This window comes from Stegostoma tigrinum, chromosome 28, assembly GCF_030684315.1.
Source record: "Stegostoma tigrinum isolate sSteTig4 chromosome 28, sSteTig4.hap1, whole genome shotgun sequence".
Taxonomy (NCBI): domain Eukaryota; kingdom Metazoa; phylum Chordata; class Chondrichthyes; order Orectolobiformes; family Stegostomatidae; genus Stegostoma; species Stegostoma tigrinum.
This window is the reverse complement of record NC_081381.1, coordinates 21,782,565-21,795,611: the sequence shown is the minus strand read 5'-3', so window position 1 is coordinate 21,795,611 and position 13,047 is coordinate 21,782,565. Positions and strand designations below refer to the sequence as shown.

The 13,047-nt window shown below is 42.3% G+C and overlaps 1 protein-coding gene across 3 annotated transcripts in view; it reads right to left on the bottom strand.

The window, feature by feature from the left end:
• The window catches only part of prdm16 (PR domain containing 16), a 667,238-nt gene that overhangs the window by 30,891 nt on the left and 623,300 nt on the right, over positions 1-13,047 (bottom strand). For all 3 annotated transcript variants that reach the window (XM_048561011.2, XM_059638054.1, XM_048561012.2), the window contains 2 exons: positions 5,339-5,508; positions 3,078-3,252 (listed from right to left, as the gene is read on the bottom strand). In XM_048561011.2, the coding sequence (XP_048416968.1) occupies positions 3,078-3,252; positions 5,339-5,508 (345 nt within the window). The remainder of the gene's footprint in view (positions 1-3,077; positions 3,253-5,338; positions 5,509-13,047) is intronic.

Genomic DNA, 13,047 nt, shown 5'->3' with positions numbered 1-13,047 from the left:
CTAGATTCCCATATCACAATGGAGTTCCATGTCATAAGTACCAATTTATCAAATCTTTAGATATTTGCACAGTAACAGAAAACAATCTACCACATCAAAATTAATATTAATTCTGAAACTAGTTATAAGATTAGAATTTCATTTCAATATTGAATGCAATAACAAAACGCCACTTGTCAAATTGATATGGTTGCTTGTTACGTTCAGTACACAGTTTAAGACACTAGAGGTCAGTGGTGGTGGATATATGAGACTGAATTCTGATGAATACTATTTGCTGAAAACGGCAATTTTTTCAGTGGGATGGTAAATACAAACTTGACATCTTTTCTTGAACTTTATGAGCCTTTCCCTCTTCTTCTGTTTTGGAGTATGGTTTCTCAGGTGCTGAACGGGCTTCTAGTACCTCACCCAATTCCCCATATGAGAAGCTCAATATTACATTTCTTGTTACAGGTTCATGACCCCGTGCATTATTTGAATAAGTGCAGGGCACTGTGTTCTCTGCAGTCTCTCCACCAATATGTATCCCATATCCAACAAAGCAGCGCAAATAATTTGGTTGGCATCATTTGTGGGATCTCACTGTGCACAACTTGGCTACCACATTTCTTATATTGCAACAGTAACCAAATTTCAAAAATACTTCTAAAGCACTTTGGACCCTACCAAGGATGTGAAAGGTGCAACATGAATGCAAGCTGCTTTATCTATCTCCAGGCAAGCCTGCGACAACTTTGGGAACTGTAAAGGGTGGAGAAAGTAGTAGCGAATAATACAGCGCATATGAAACGAAGCCTGAAGGAGGGAGCTTGTCTGTGAGCTGTATTGTGGATAAGAATATGAGAAGTGACAGTAATTGATTCGATGATGAAGTAATTTGTTGTCATTATGAAGGTCTGGCAAGATTGGAATTCAGCAAAACAAAAACTGACAGAAAGCAAAATAAATAACACTAATGCACTGTCGGGCTCCTGATGCTGTGTCTCCCTGTCTGCATTTCTTCTCCATGAATCGATTTAATGGGTGGCATTCTGTACTGATATATACAATTGGTTCATGTTCGGTAACAGGACCTGGTTCTAATAAAAGCCTGTTTACCTATTGGAGAATACATATTCAACAGAAGTCCACCATCAAATGTCAGTGTGTCTGTTTGTAGGAAAGAACACAAGGTTTACGTTACAAGTCAATTGACGAGTAACTTACAAGAGTGAAATGGCTTTCATGCTCCCACTTTTAAATTACTGTATCAGTGAATGTCAGAAAAATAAATAGGAGGGCATGTGGAGATTTCTGTCAAGAATGACCTCAGGGTGGCTAGCACGAGGGGACATAGCTTTAAATTGAGGGGTGATAGATATAGGACAGAGTCCAGTGGTAGGTTCTTTACTCAGAGAGTGGTAAGGGCGTGGAATGCCTTGCCTGCAACGGAAGTAGACTCGCCAACTTTAAGGGCATTTAAATGGTCATTGGATAAACAAATGGATAATGGAATAGTGTAGGTTAGATGGGCTTCAGATTGGTTTCACAGGTTGGCACAACATCAAGGACCGAAGGGCCTGTACCAGGCTGTAATGTTCTATGTTCTATGAGTGAGCTCAACTGCTAGGGAGGGACAGAGCAGGTTATGGCTACATATTATGCCAACAAATTTTCTGCTCTATCCACGCCTCAAAGTCCTCAATCTTGTCTGTGTTGGTCACAACTCTTGAGTTTTGAAACTAAATAAAGGGTAGAAAACCAATTGTTTTCTGCTGATTTCTTCAGACCTGTACAAGAGTACACAAGTACTGCCCCACTGACAGGAATAGGATAAAACCTGGCTCTGGGATTACTGCCGTTAGACTTTGCAACCTTAAAGTGTTCAGTTAAATAAAGTACAGCCCCAACTTCACACACTACATGCAGTAAGTGGTCACGATATGATGAATGATCAGATGACTTGCAGTGAGAACCGCTACTGGGGACATGCAAGTTTAAGAATAAATCTTTGTGATTTAAGTTTGAAAGGAGATATCTGTACACTTACGGCTATATTGTCTTAATACTTAATGTACAACTTTACCATAGAAATAATACTGCACAGAAGGGGGGCATTCAGCCCATCTTGTCATGGTTGGAAGACACTAAGTGGCATTTTGAGCAGAACTTCCACTATTCTCCAAAGCCCCAGGAGACTGTGAAGACCATTGCATTGTGGCACTATTCCTTACTGGTGGGCTGAACCAATGGGAATGGTCTGAGAGGCTGCTAGCCCATAAAGGCAGAAGAGCGTTTGCCATTGCCTCCCATCACCAAAGCCGAAGTGGGAAAGGTGGCGACCAGCCCTAGCATCCGGAAGCCAACTGAGCTCCATAGAACACCAAGTAAGGGCTTCTTCCTGCTTCTCTGGTCATTTTTCTGGCAGTGTGTGGGGCCTTCTCTACCAGGGGGAAACCGCATGGCAAACCGTGGTGGTGTCTGACCAGGTTTGGTTGGGGTTGGGGTGGGGGGGGAGGTGTTGTTGGAGGTGGCACTGCCAAACATCCAGGAGAGGCACCCTATAATGGCAATCGTGGCTCCAAAGCTCTCAGTTACCCCTTTGTCCTTCTTTGCAGAACCTTGACCCCTCATTTATGTTCGTTCATAAATGAGGTAAAGCCAAGGGATTGAACATTCGTGTCTTTACATCAGATGGGGAAAGTCTTCAATCCTGAGCCCAAACTGGGTCTAAAGTTATCTCCTTGTGAAAGCTTCCACTGCTGTGTCCAACTGTTGTCTGTCTCTACCTTGCTTCCCATTTTTGCAACAAGTGTCACAGTACTTTCCTTTTTTGGAATGGAATTCTCATGTTTATTAAAATACAATAGCATATGGAAGCTGATTGTACTGAATGGCCTTTGTATACGGTTGATCAGCGATGGGAGAGTAGGAATGGGAGTAGAATTGGCAAGTGGTGAGAAAACAAAACAATAACATTGGGCCACAGCAGAGAATAGATCTCTTGCACACATCTATGTAATTCTGTGGAACTGCCTTCTGGTTCTCCCTCACATACACTCAGACAGGCCTATTTCAGGAAAGACCATGGTCACCTTTTGTCAGCTGAGCTTGACGCCTGGCTGAGGTCATTGTTTCCAATGAAATTCCGGATTTCGGAGAAATACGACTCCTCCTTTTCCTCCAAAAGTGCAGTATTGTCTAGCTCAGAGTTCGGGGAAGAAGCAGTGGTGCCCAGGTGGTTGGATGAAACTCCAGAATGTTGGCTCACTGAAACGGGAGAGGAATATATCAGAAGCTGTCAACAGGAAACAGGAATCATTTTGTGTAACTTATTGAAATTCACCAACTATTTTTTTCAACAATAACATCCCCTTGCAGGTTGTTGCTTGGTAAGACTCCTGATTGTATGCCTCTTTACGGATTAGAACACAATCATACAGCACAGAAACAGGCCCTTCGGCCCAAGTTGTCCATGCCAACCAGGTTTCTTAAACTGAACTATCCCATTTGTCTACGTTGGCCCATACCCCTCTAAACCGTTCCTATTCACGTACCTATCAAAATGTCTTTTAAATGTGTAATTGTATCCTCTTCTACGACATTGTTTGGTAGCTCATTTCATATATACACAAGCCCCTGTGTGAAAAAATTACTCTTCAGGTCCCTGTTAAATCTTTCGCCTCTCAGCTTAAACCTATGCCCCCTACCTTGTGGAAAATACCTATCGTTACTGGGAGCATAGCAATTAATCAAGAACTCAGCTGCTAAGAATTGACAGTTATTGTAGAATCATAGAATCCCAACAGTGCGGAAATAGTCATTCAGTCTACTGAGTCTAGACTGGTTCTCTGACAGCATCCCACCCAAACCCAATCCCTGATCACATCCCTGTAATCACTGCATTTCCTATGGCTAATCCACCTAACCTACACATCCCTGGACACTGTGGGTCAACTTAGCTTGGCCAATCCATTTAACTTGCACATCTTCGGACAGTGGTGAGTGTTGCTTCAGTGCAAGCCTTCAAGAGGGTACTGCCTGGGATTGGCATCACCAACCTGGTGCCAGATAATGTTACATGACCAATGTTCTCCCAGACTAGTTTCAATCAACTGGACAGAACTTAGGGAGGAATTTTGCAGATGTGTCCTTCTGATTACCATGGGTTTTTCATCTGGTTTTTGGTCTCTCCCAGGTGTATGAAGAATTTGATGAGTTAAAAAGTCTCTTAATGTGTGGTTAAGGATTCATAACTCAATGGGATAGGTTAGTTGGACAAGCTACAAAAAACAGAAAATTCTAGAAACACGCATCAGGTCAGACAGCATTTGTGGGGAGAGAACCATCAAAGTTAATGTTTTGGGTCTGTCTTTGTTACATCTTAGTTCTAACGAAAGATCATGTACAAAAAGTCATAGATTTAAAGCATTACCACTCTGCTTTTCTCTTCACAAATTCTGCCTGACCTGCTGAGTATTTATTTTAGACTCCCAACACTTTCAATATCTTGCTTTTGTGACAGTTAGTTATGTTGTTCTGGGACAGGAGTCGGACTGGGCCGATGTTAGGCTGGGTACAGATGCTGGCTTTCCCCCCCGTTAAAGGGTTAAGGGAAGTAATTGGCTTTTGATAACAAGGTGACATCTTCTCAGACTTTGTTGTTGACTCTATTTTGTATTTCAGAATCTTTTCAGACTGAGACAAACAGAGAATGCTGGAGGAACTCAGCAGGTCTGACAGCATCAATGGGGAGAGAAGCATTGTGTCCGGTATGAGTCCACTTCAAAACTGGTTCAGAAAACTGCTTCATCCCCAACTTCTTCAATTCTAAAGAAGAGCCTTAATGAACTCTAAACTTTATCTCTCTCTCTCTCTTTCCATAGATGCTGCCAGACCTGCTGAGTTTCTCCAGCATTCTCTGTGTTTGTTTCAGATATCCAGCATCCATAGTCTTTATTGACATTTTTCAAACTGGGCTTGATTCCTCAAACTCTTTTGGTTGGATTTGAACTCGTGGGTGCTGGATGTCCAGTCCTACAACATAATTGAAAGTTTCACATGTGGTACAGATTTCGGTTAGCACTGCTGCCTCACAGCACCAGGGACCCGGGTTCAATTGGCCCTCAGGTCTGTGTGGAGTTCGCACACTCTTGCAGTCTCTGTAGCTGTTTCCAACCACAGTCCAAAGGTGTGCAGGTTCGGTGGATTGGCCGTGGGAAATGTTATGGGGCTATGGGGATGGTTTGGGATGCTCTTTGGAGGGTTGGTGATGAGCAGGTGGGCCAAATGACCTCTTTCTACACTGTAGTGATTCTATGATACAGTTCCAGTGAGAGGCAAATGATGATTTTACCTGGAATACTCTCATTCTCATGTTTCTTGAGGTGGCGATCGAGGTTAGTTTGCTGTCCAAAGCAACGGTTGCACAAATGACATTTGAATGGCTTCTCTTTGTTGTGGATGTTGCGGACGTGCCTTTGCAGGTTTGAAGAGATGCTGAATGACCTGTCACAGTATTTACACCTGCAAAGACAAGGATCACTGGCTATAAAAATTAGTTATCTCCAAGCCTTAAATGGGGATCGTAGCAAAACCTCTTCAAACGTGTAAATGTCGCTCAATGTCTTACTAAATGCAACCAATCAGTTTAGCTTGCATGCTGGACACAAATGGCCATTATCCATTGCAATTTCTGCATTGTGATCTTCATTTCTTTAGAAAAGGGAAGGCAGAGGGTTTGTTCTCATAAGGATCTTTAAAATTCAGTCAGTTCTCTCAGGCAAACATAGAAATTATACTGAAACAACCCCAGAAATCTGGCGACACTCAGCAGGTTTGGCAGCATCTGAGTCCAAAATGACCCTTTTTGAGAACTCAGAACATTCACTTGATTTCTCTCCACAGACTCTGCCAGACCTGCTGAGTTTCTCCAGTGTTCTCTTTTTTTTTCAGATTTCCAACATCCATAGTGTGTTGCTTTTGTTTGGGTAGAAAAGATACTTCCAATTGTCCAAAACTCAAGGTGTTAAATGTAAGACTAATGTCAATAAATTCTATAAGATTTCAGGATAAACTTGTTTTCTCAAGAAAAAAACAAATTTGAGAATGTGGCATGTGCTACCACATGGAACAGCTGACGTGAGTAGTATAGATATACTTAAATGAAAATTGAATAAGCATATGATAGATATCATTAACAGCAGAGCCCCTGAGGGACTGCAACATTCAAGATGGTGGCTCACCACTATCTTCTCAAGTAATTAGGGAGGGACAATAAATGCTGGCCTAATCTGTGACTCTCACATTGCGTGAACAAATTAAAAAAAGAAAAACAGCAAGAGACGCTGGGAAGGTGAAATGGTGGCGTGAGAGAAAACTTGTTAGAGGTGTCAACACCAGCATAGACCAATTAGCCTGAATTGTCTATTCTTGTACTTGAAATTCTATGATGTTTATGATGTCTAATGTTGTTTAATGTTGTAGAGTCATACACCATGGAAACAGACCCTTTGGTCTAATTCATCTGCACCAACCAGACATCCCAATCTGTCCAAGTGCCATTTGCCAGCATTTGGTCCATACCCCTCTAAACCCTTCCATATAACCATACACATGCCTTTTAGAATTTCTAAGTGTACTTGTTTCCACGGCTTCCTCTGGCAGCTTGTTCCAAACATGCACCATCCTCTGTGTGAAAAAAATTGCCCCTCAGAACCTTTTTAAATATTTCCTCTCTCACTTTAAAGCAATGCCTCTACTTTTGTTGTCTCTCACCCCAGGAAAAAGACCTTGGCTATTCACCCTCTCCATGCTCTGCATGATTTTACAAACCCCTATAAGGCCACTCCTCAGCCTGTGATTCTCCAGGAAAATAAAAGCCCCAGCCTATTCAGCCTCTCCCTATAATGATAACCCTCCTGCCCAGCAACATCCTCGTAAATCTTTTCCACGTCCACTCAAGTTTAACAACACCCTTCCCATAGAAGGGTGCCCAGAACTACATGCAATATTCCTAAAATGGCTTCACCAATGTCCTGAACTGCTGCAACGTGACCTCCCAACTGTTATACTCAGTGTCCTGACCAATGAAGGCAGGCATGCCAAATGCCTTCTTTGCTATCCTGTCTACCTGCGACTCTGCTTTCAAGCATGTCTTCAAGCAAGACACTTGCTTTCAAGCAAGTATCCCCAGGTGGGTTGGCAATACTCTCCAGGGCCTTACCATTAACTCGATAAATCTTGCCATGTTTTGCCTTATCAAAATGCAACACCTCACATTTATCTAAATTAAACTCTATCTGCCACCCCTCAGCCCATTGGCCCATCTGATCGAGGTCCCGTTGTATTCTGAGATAATGTTCTTCACTGCCCACCATACCACCAATTTTGGTGTCATCTGCAAACTCACTAACCATACCTCCCATGTTTGCAGCCAAATCATTTTCACAAATGTCAAAAAGCAGTGGGCCCTGCACAAGCACTGATTCTTTTGGCACACCACTGGTCACAGGCCTCCAGTCTGAAAAGCAACCCTCCACCACCACCCTCTGTCTCATACCTTCAAGTCAATTTTGTATCCAATTGGCTAGCTCCCCCGGATCATGATGAAGAACGTCTGAAGTCCTAGTTACAAACTTCATTCCCCTACTATCAACTCTATCTCTCTCTGTGATAATTCCCTGAGCTGAAGCAGATTATTCCTAGCCTTGGTGTCATTTTTGACGCTGAGGTGAACTTCTGCCTAAGTATTCTTGCCATCACTGAGACTGCTTACTCAGATCTGTGGAACTTTTCTCAATTCCATCCCAGTCTCAGCTTAGTTGATGTGGAAACCTGCATCCTTCTTTTGTTACTGCTGAATCTGGCCATCTCAACCTTTCCTGATTCCCACATTTCTTCTCTTTATAAACTCAGGGTCACCCAAAAATCTGCTGCTCATGCCCTTCCTATCTTCAAGTCCTGTTCACATCTATCAGCCCTGTGCTCTCTGCTTAACAGTCTACACTGGCTTCCAGTTAAATAACTGCTTGAATTTAAATATCTAATTCTTGCTTACAAATTCCTCTGGGGCCTACTCCTCCACTTTGGTATTTCTTCAACACCTGAGATGCTGGAATCAGAGATAACACAGTGTGGAGCTGGAGGAACACAGCAGGCCAGGCTGCATCAGAGAAGCAGGAAAGCTGATGTTTTGGGTCAGGACCCAAGGGTTCCGAACTGAAACATCATCTTTCCTGCTCCTCTGATGCTGCCTGGCCTGCTGTGTTCCTCCAGCTCCACACTGTGTTACTGCTGAGATATTTGTGTTTCTTCAATATTGATTTCTTGAGCATCCATGATTTTAATGGTTCTACCGCAGGTGGCGGCAGGTTCAGTTGCGTGGGCTGTAGGTGTTTCAATTTCCTGCTTAGCCTCTTTGCCTCCCATATCCTAACATCTTTTTCATCTTTAAAATGCTCCTTTTTCACCAAGCCTTATCTATCTAGCTGAGAATCAAATTGTGCTTATAATGCCCCTGTACTATGGGACACACTTTAATGATGTTGTTGACCACGATAAAGGAAGCTCCAATAGTCTTCATCTTATCATTTTCATGTTGTTTTCATTTGCTGTAAGATTAACTGATTTAATAACTCAGCTGAAGCAATGTAAATAACACTGTATGGAATTAGACCTTAAAAAAAAATCAAATGTAGACAAACAGGAGGCTGGAAGAACACAGGAGGCCAGGCAGCATCTGGAGGAAAGGAGAAGTCAACGTTTCGGATATTACCCTTCTTCAGTACTGAAGAATTATCCTGCTTCAGTCCTGTAGAAGAGTTATGCCCGAAAGTTGACGGCTCCTTTCCTCCAGATGCTGCCTGGCCTGCTGTGTTCTTCCAGCCTCCTGTTTGTCTGTCTTAGATTCCAGCATCTGCAGTTTTTGTGTCTCTTAAAAGTCAAATAATGTGAACTAGAGAGAGCGGACTACAGTGCCTTAAGTTGTAATAATGGTAAAAATGGGCTATCAATTTTTGACTTCCAGTGTCTGACATTTATAGCTGAAATCTTTCATGGACTAACACTTTCTTTAAAAAGGAAAAACAAAACTTGACTAAATTTAACTGCAGTGGTCACTTGACCAGGTTGAACCAAGCTCATGAAACCATGAATGAACAATACTCAGTCTGAGTGAAAATTAACATGGTTATCAAAAGGCGTTGATGCTATGACGGTCATGCCCTGGCTGATTTGTAACATTCTATAAGTTTCATGACTGGGATGAAGTCATTTGCAAGTTACCCAGCTTGAAAATTAACAATGCGGCCAGGAAGGGGCCTATACTGTATCAACTTTTAGGCAGAGGGAGTAGGAAACTGGATTGATAACGAAAGAACTGAAAGGTTTTTTTCACTTCTCCCTCTGTTTCTCTCAGCCTCTTGGAAATCAGCTTCCAGGAAAAAGGAAAATTGGAAAAACATTCTTTAACTGAAACCCCAAGGATATTCACAAAGTTCACCACTGCTGAGGAAACAAGGCATCAATTTGACAACCATGGTCTCAGGTTAAAACCTGAGATCTCAAGGACTTTAAGAAGCTTTTTAAAAACTGTCTGTCTCTGACCTTACTTTTCATTCCAGGCACCCTCCCATTTCTAGACATTACAACGATGTTTGATGTTACATTTTTAAACTTTTCTCAGGGTTAGTAAGTAATAAAATTCTGCTTTCATTGTAATTACCTTACTTTTGATTATGTTTCAATGAAGTATGCTGTAGCTGCACACAAAAAATAAATAATAATCCTTAGTGTGGTTAACCAAATGGGTCAAACAGAGGGGAGCTAACTCAACCCCTTCACCTGGACATTGCAAATGGTATCTTTAACTTCCAGCCCTTCTGACAATGCAGCAATGCACCTTTGCTGATCAGATGACTTGAATTGTGAGCTCCAACTCGGTTTGGTTCGATGTCACAAGGTTAGAGGGTTGCGGGTGGGTAAAGGTGATGGGGAAGGAGAGAAAGAAAAAACCAAGAATTCCATTCTCAATCACTTGCTAGCCTGAAACTGCAAGAAGTGGTCACAATGCTCCAAATTAAAATAGCCCCCTGATCCTGGTGGTTTGAGTTCAGACTTGGGGGACTGACAATGTACGACTTCTTCTCCACCTCCAGCCTGCACTTAGCCAATGAGGTGCAATGGGAAGTGGAGGAAAAGGAAACATGAAGAAAGGAGCCCTGAAGAGTTAACACATGGTAAGTAGAATACAGCAAACCAGTCTGAGAGCTGTTCCCAGGGGTTTATTGATAGATTTGATATGCCACAATTTTACCTCGCTGTACAAACAGCAGAGTTCCACTTGCGCGGCTAATTGTGCTGGGAAAATTGCTGGGCATCAAAAGTTTTAATCAGATGAATCCTTTTATGTTCTGCCTAGAAAAATGCCTGCTGCTAATTTAAGACCCTGGTGCTGCAAGGGTCAGAGACAATTGTCAGATGGCGAGAAAGCTGAATGTTTTGTTTAGTGCACCAGGGACCGAGAGTTACTTTATCTGGGCCGGCTGGTCATCAGTGCAGTGGCCGGATCATTTGCTCTTAAACTGGGGTTTTCGAGCGGTCACTTTTCATCAGACAATCTCCTTGCACAATCTGATAATCACTGTGCGAGTGAAGTGCTCTGCACTGTGAACCGTGAAGGGGTTTAAAACAAAGGCCCGGTCTGCTATCCAATGAGCTGCATATTTACCTCGAAGTCAACTTGAAAAGTTGCAGGGAAAATGAGCTCAGTCATTTGTTAGGGTAAATTGTTTCTAAATTACCTAATCATAGAGAAGGAGGGAGAGAGGACAAAAAAAAGCTGACAAAGTTAAAATATCATCCTTAGGGGATTTTCAATCTGCAACATTGACGCCAAACAGGGAGCGAAAAGTGATGTCTATAATGGGCAAAGATTTAAACAGAATCAATCTTCTTTCGGTGCACTTTTAAAATTCCTTCATCTGCTCATTGCAGCTTCTCAGGGCTGATCCGGTAGATTTCCAATGAGTGAAAGGGTCTGTTACATTTGCCCTCATGCATTCCTTCTGACTTGCACGGTTGAGTTGGGTGGGGGGAGGGGGCAGGAAAGAGGATTATCTGATTATTCATTGCTCCTAACTGCTTTCCATTTGGAAGATGGAACTGAGCAGCTCTGGTGGAGCACAAAGAGGGTGAAAATGCTGTTAGTTGCCAGTTCCTATTTATCTCAGTGATTTGTGGGCATTTTCTAATCAACTGATGTTATTTACACACCTCTGGAGCAGATGGGACTTGAACCCCAATCTCCTGGCTCAGAGGTAGACTACTACAAGAGCCCATTCAATGATTTCTGAGTTGCTCAGCCAATGATCTTCTTTTGATTGGTGTAGTCCATTCAGGCAATAGCTCTGGATAATTTGCACCACTCACTTATCTTACTGCTCTACACTGTCTGCTCTCACAGGTGGATTTATAACATCCTTGTGCCACTGTTGAGATAGCACCAGGTATCCTCCTGGTGTCCAGGCAAACATTTATTCATCAACCATCATTACTGAAACTGGCTGTTTATTTTCCATTGCTGTACGTGGGATGTGCTGTGTGTACATTGGATTCTCCCAAGCACTGCAGATCACTAAAATCAGATCATTTTAAAATATTCCCAGTGGCAGTATTACTGATACAGACAACTTCTGTGATCCTGGATACCAAGCCTTTTCAGATCTGTTCGCTTGGTACGATTGCAGCCATCATATCAATGAAGAGGAAGGAGCTAACAAGGCTCTCCTTTTCCATTTAGGGTACAGTGATGAGGGGTTTCCACATTCTAGGTCTTTAATGCTGGGAATAATTTATATTGTGTTGAGTTTCAATTTGCTTTTACAATCAAATAAACGCGAGTTCTTCACATTAGTTTAAAATGAATATTGAGGGCTGTGCATGATTTGTTTGTCCCCATTGGATCCTTATACCGCTGTGATCACATTCCCCTGTACCCTGGGAAATAAACAAAGTGACATCTGGTTAGCATGAGTGCCATGACCGGCACGGTAAAGGTTAATGTAGTTATACCCTCAGGTCTTAATCAGACCCTAGAGAGAAATATTTTCCTCTGCTTTTGTTACACAGTTTTTTTTCTTTTTCCTGTTTGGTCTTGGGCGTCCTTATGGAGAGGAGAGTGCTCAGCACCTTTTTCCATATCAATAATGCCACAAATAACGCCAACCTTTTACTTGCAGAATTAACCTTGTGATATTACCCTTGGATGAGTTGGTTGCAGTTTTAAAGTGTTGTGGGTTCAGGACTCACTCTAGCGCCTTGCGCCCTTAATCTAAGCTGACATTCCAGCTTGCAGACGTATGATATCGAAGGAGTGCTGCTCTGTCAGACGTACGGTGTTTTGAATGAGATGTTATCTGTTTTCTCAGTGGATGTAAACTGTTTCATGCAGGGTCTTCTTCTGGTGTCATTTAAACAACATCAGTGAAACGCATTATCTGATCATTATCATATTGCAATTTGTGGGATCTTGCTGTGCACAGATTGTTAGCCAGGTTTCCTGTACCCCAGCTTTGACTGCTTTTCAAAAAGTGCTTCATCGGCTCTGAAACATTTTGACTATAGTCATGAAAGGTGCCTTCTAAATGCAAGCTTTTATTTTGTGGACACAGACTTTTTCCCTCAGCTTTGGAACCCCAATTAAATGTCAATTCTTTTAGACCCTTAGCAAGGTTTTTGCATCTATCACCTTAGAAAGAAAGAAGAATGAATGAAATATTTCAAAGTCCATCTTACAAGTGTCCTATCTCTTAAAGCCATTCTGAGTCCCAACCCTCCCTCCAAATTTCAATCCCATTCTTACTCAGGGCCTAAATAAACCTATTTTCTAGAACAAAATCAGTCCATGGGATGGCAATTCAGAATTGGAATTCTGTATCAGGCCATTTGAATCTATTCTAGGCCATACCGCAGTGTAGGATCTGTACCACAGTCCAAAGCAGAAGCATGTGGCCTTGTCGCTGGTCAAGCCTCAAACTTGGAAAGTCTTCAACCAAAAGACTCATT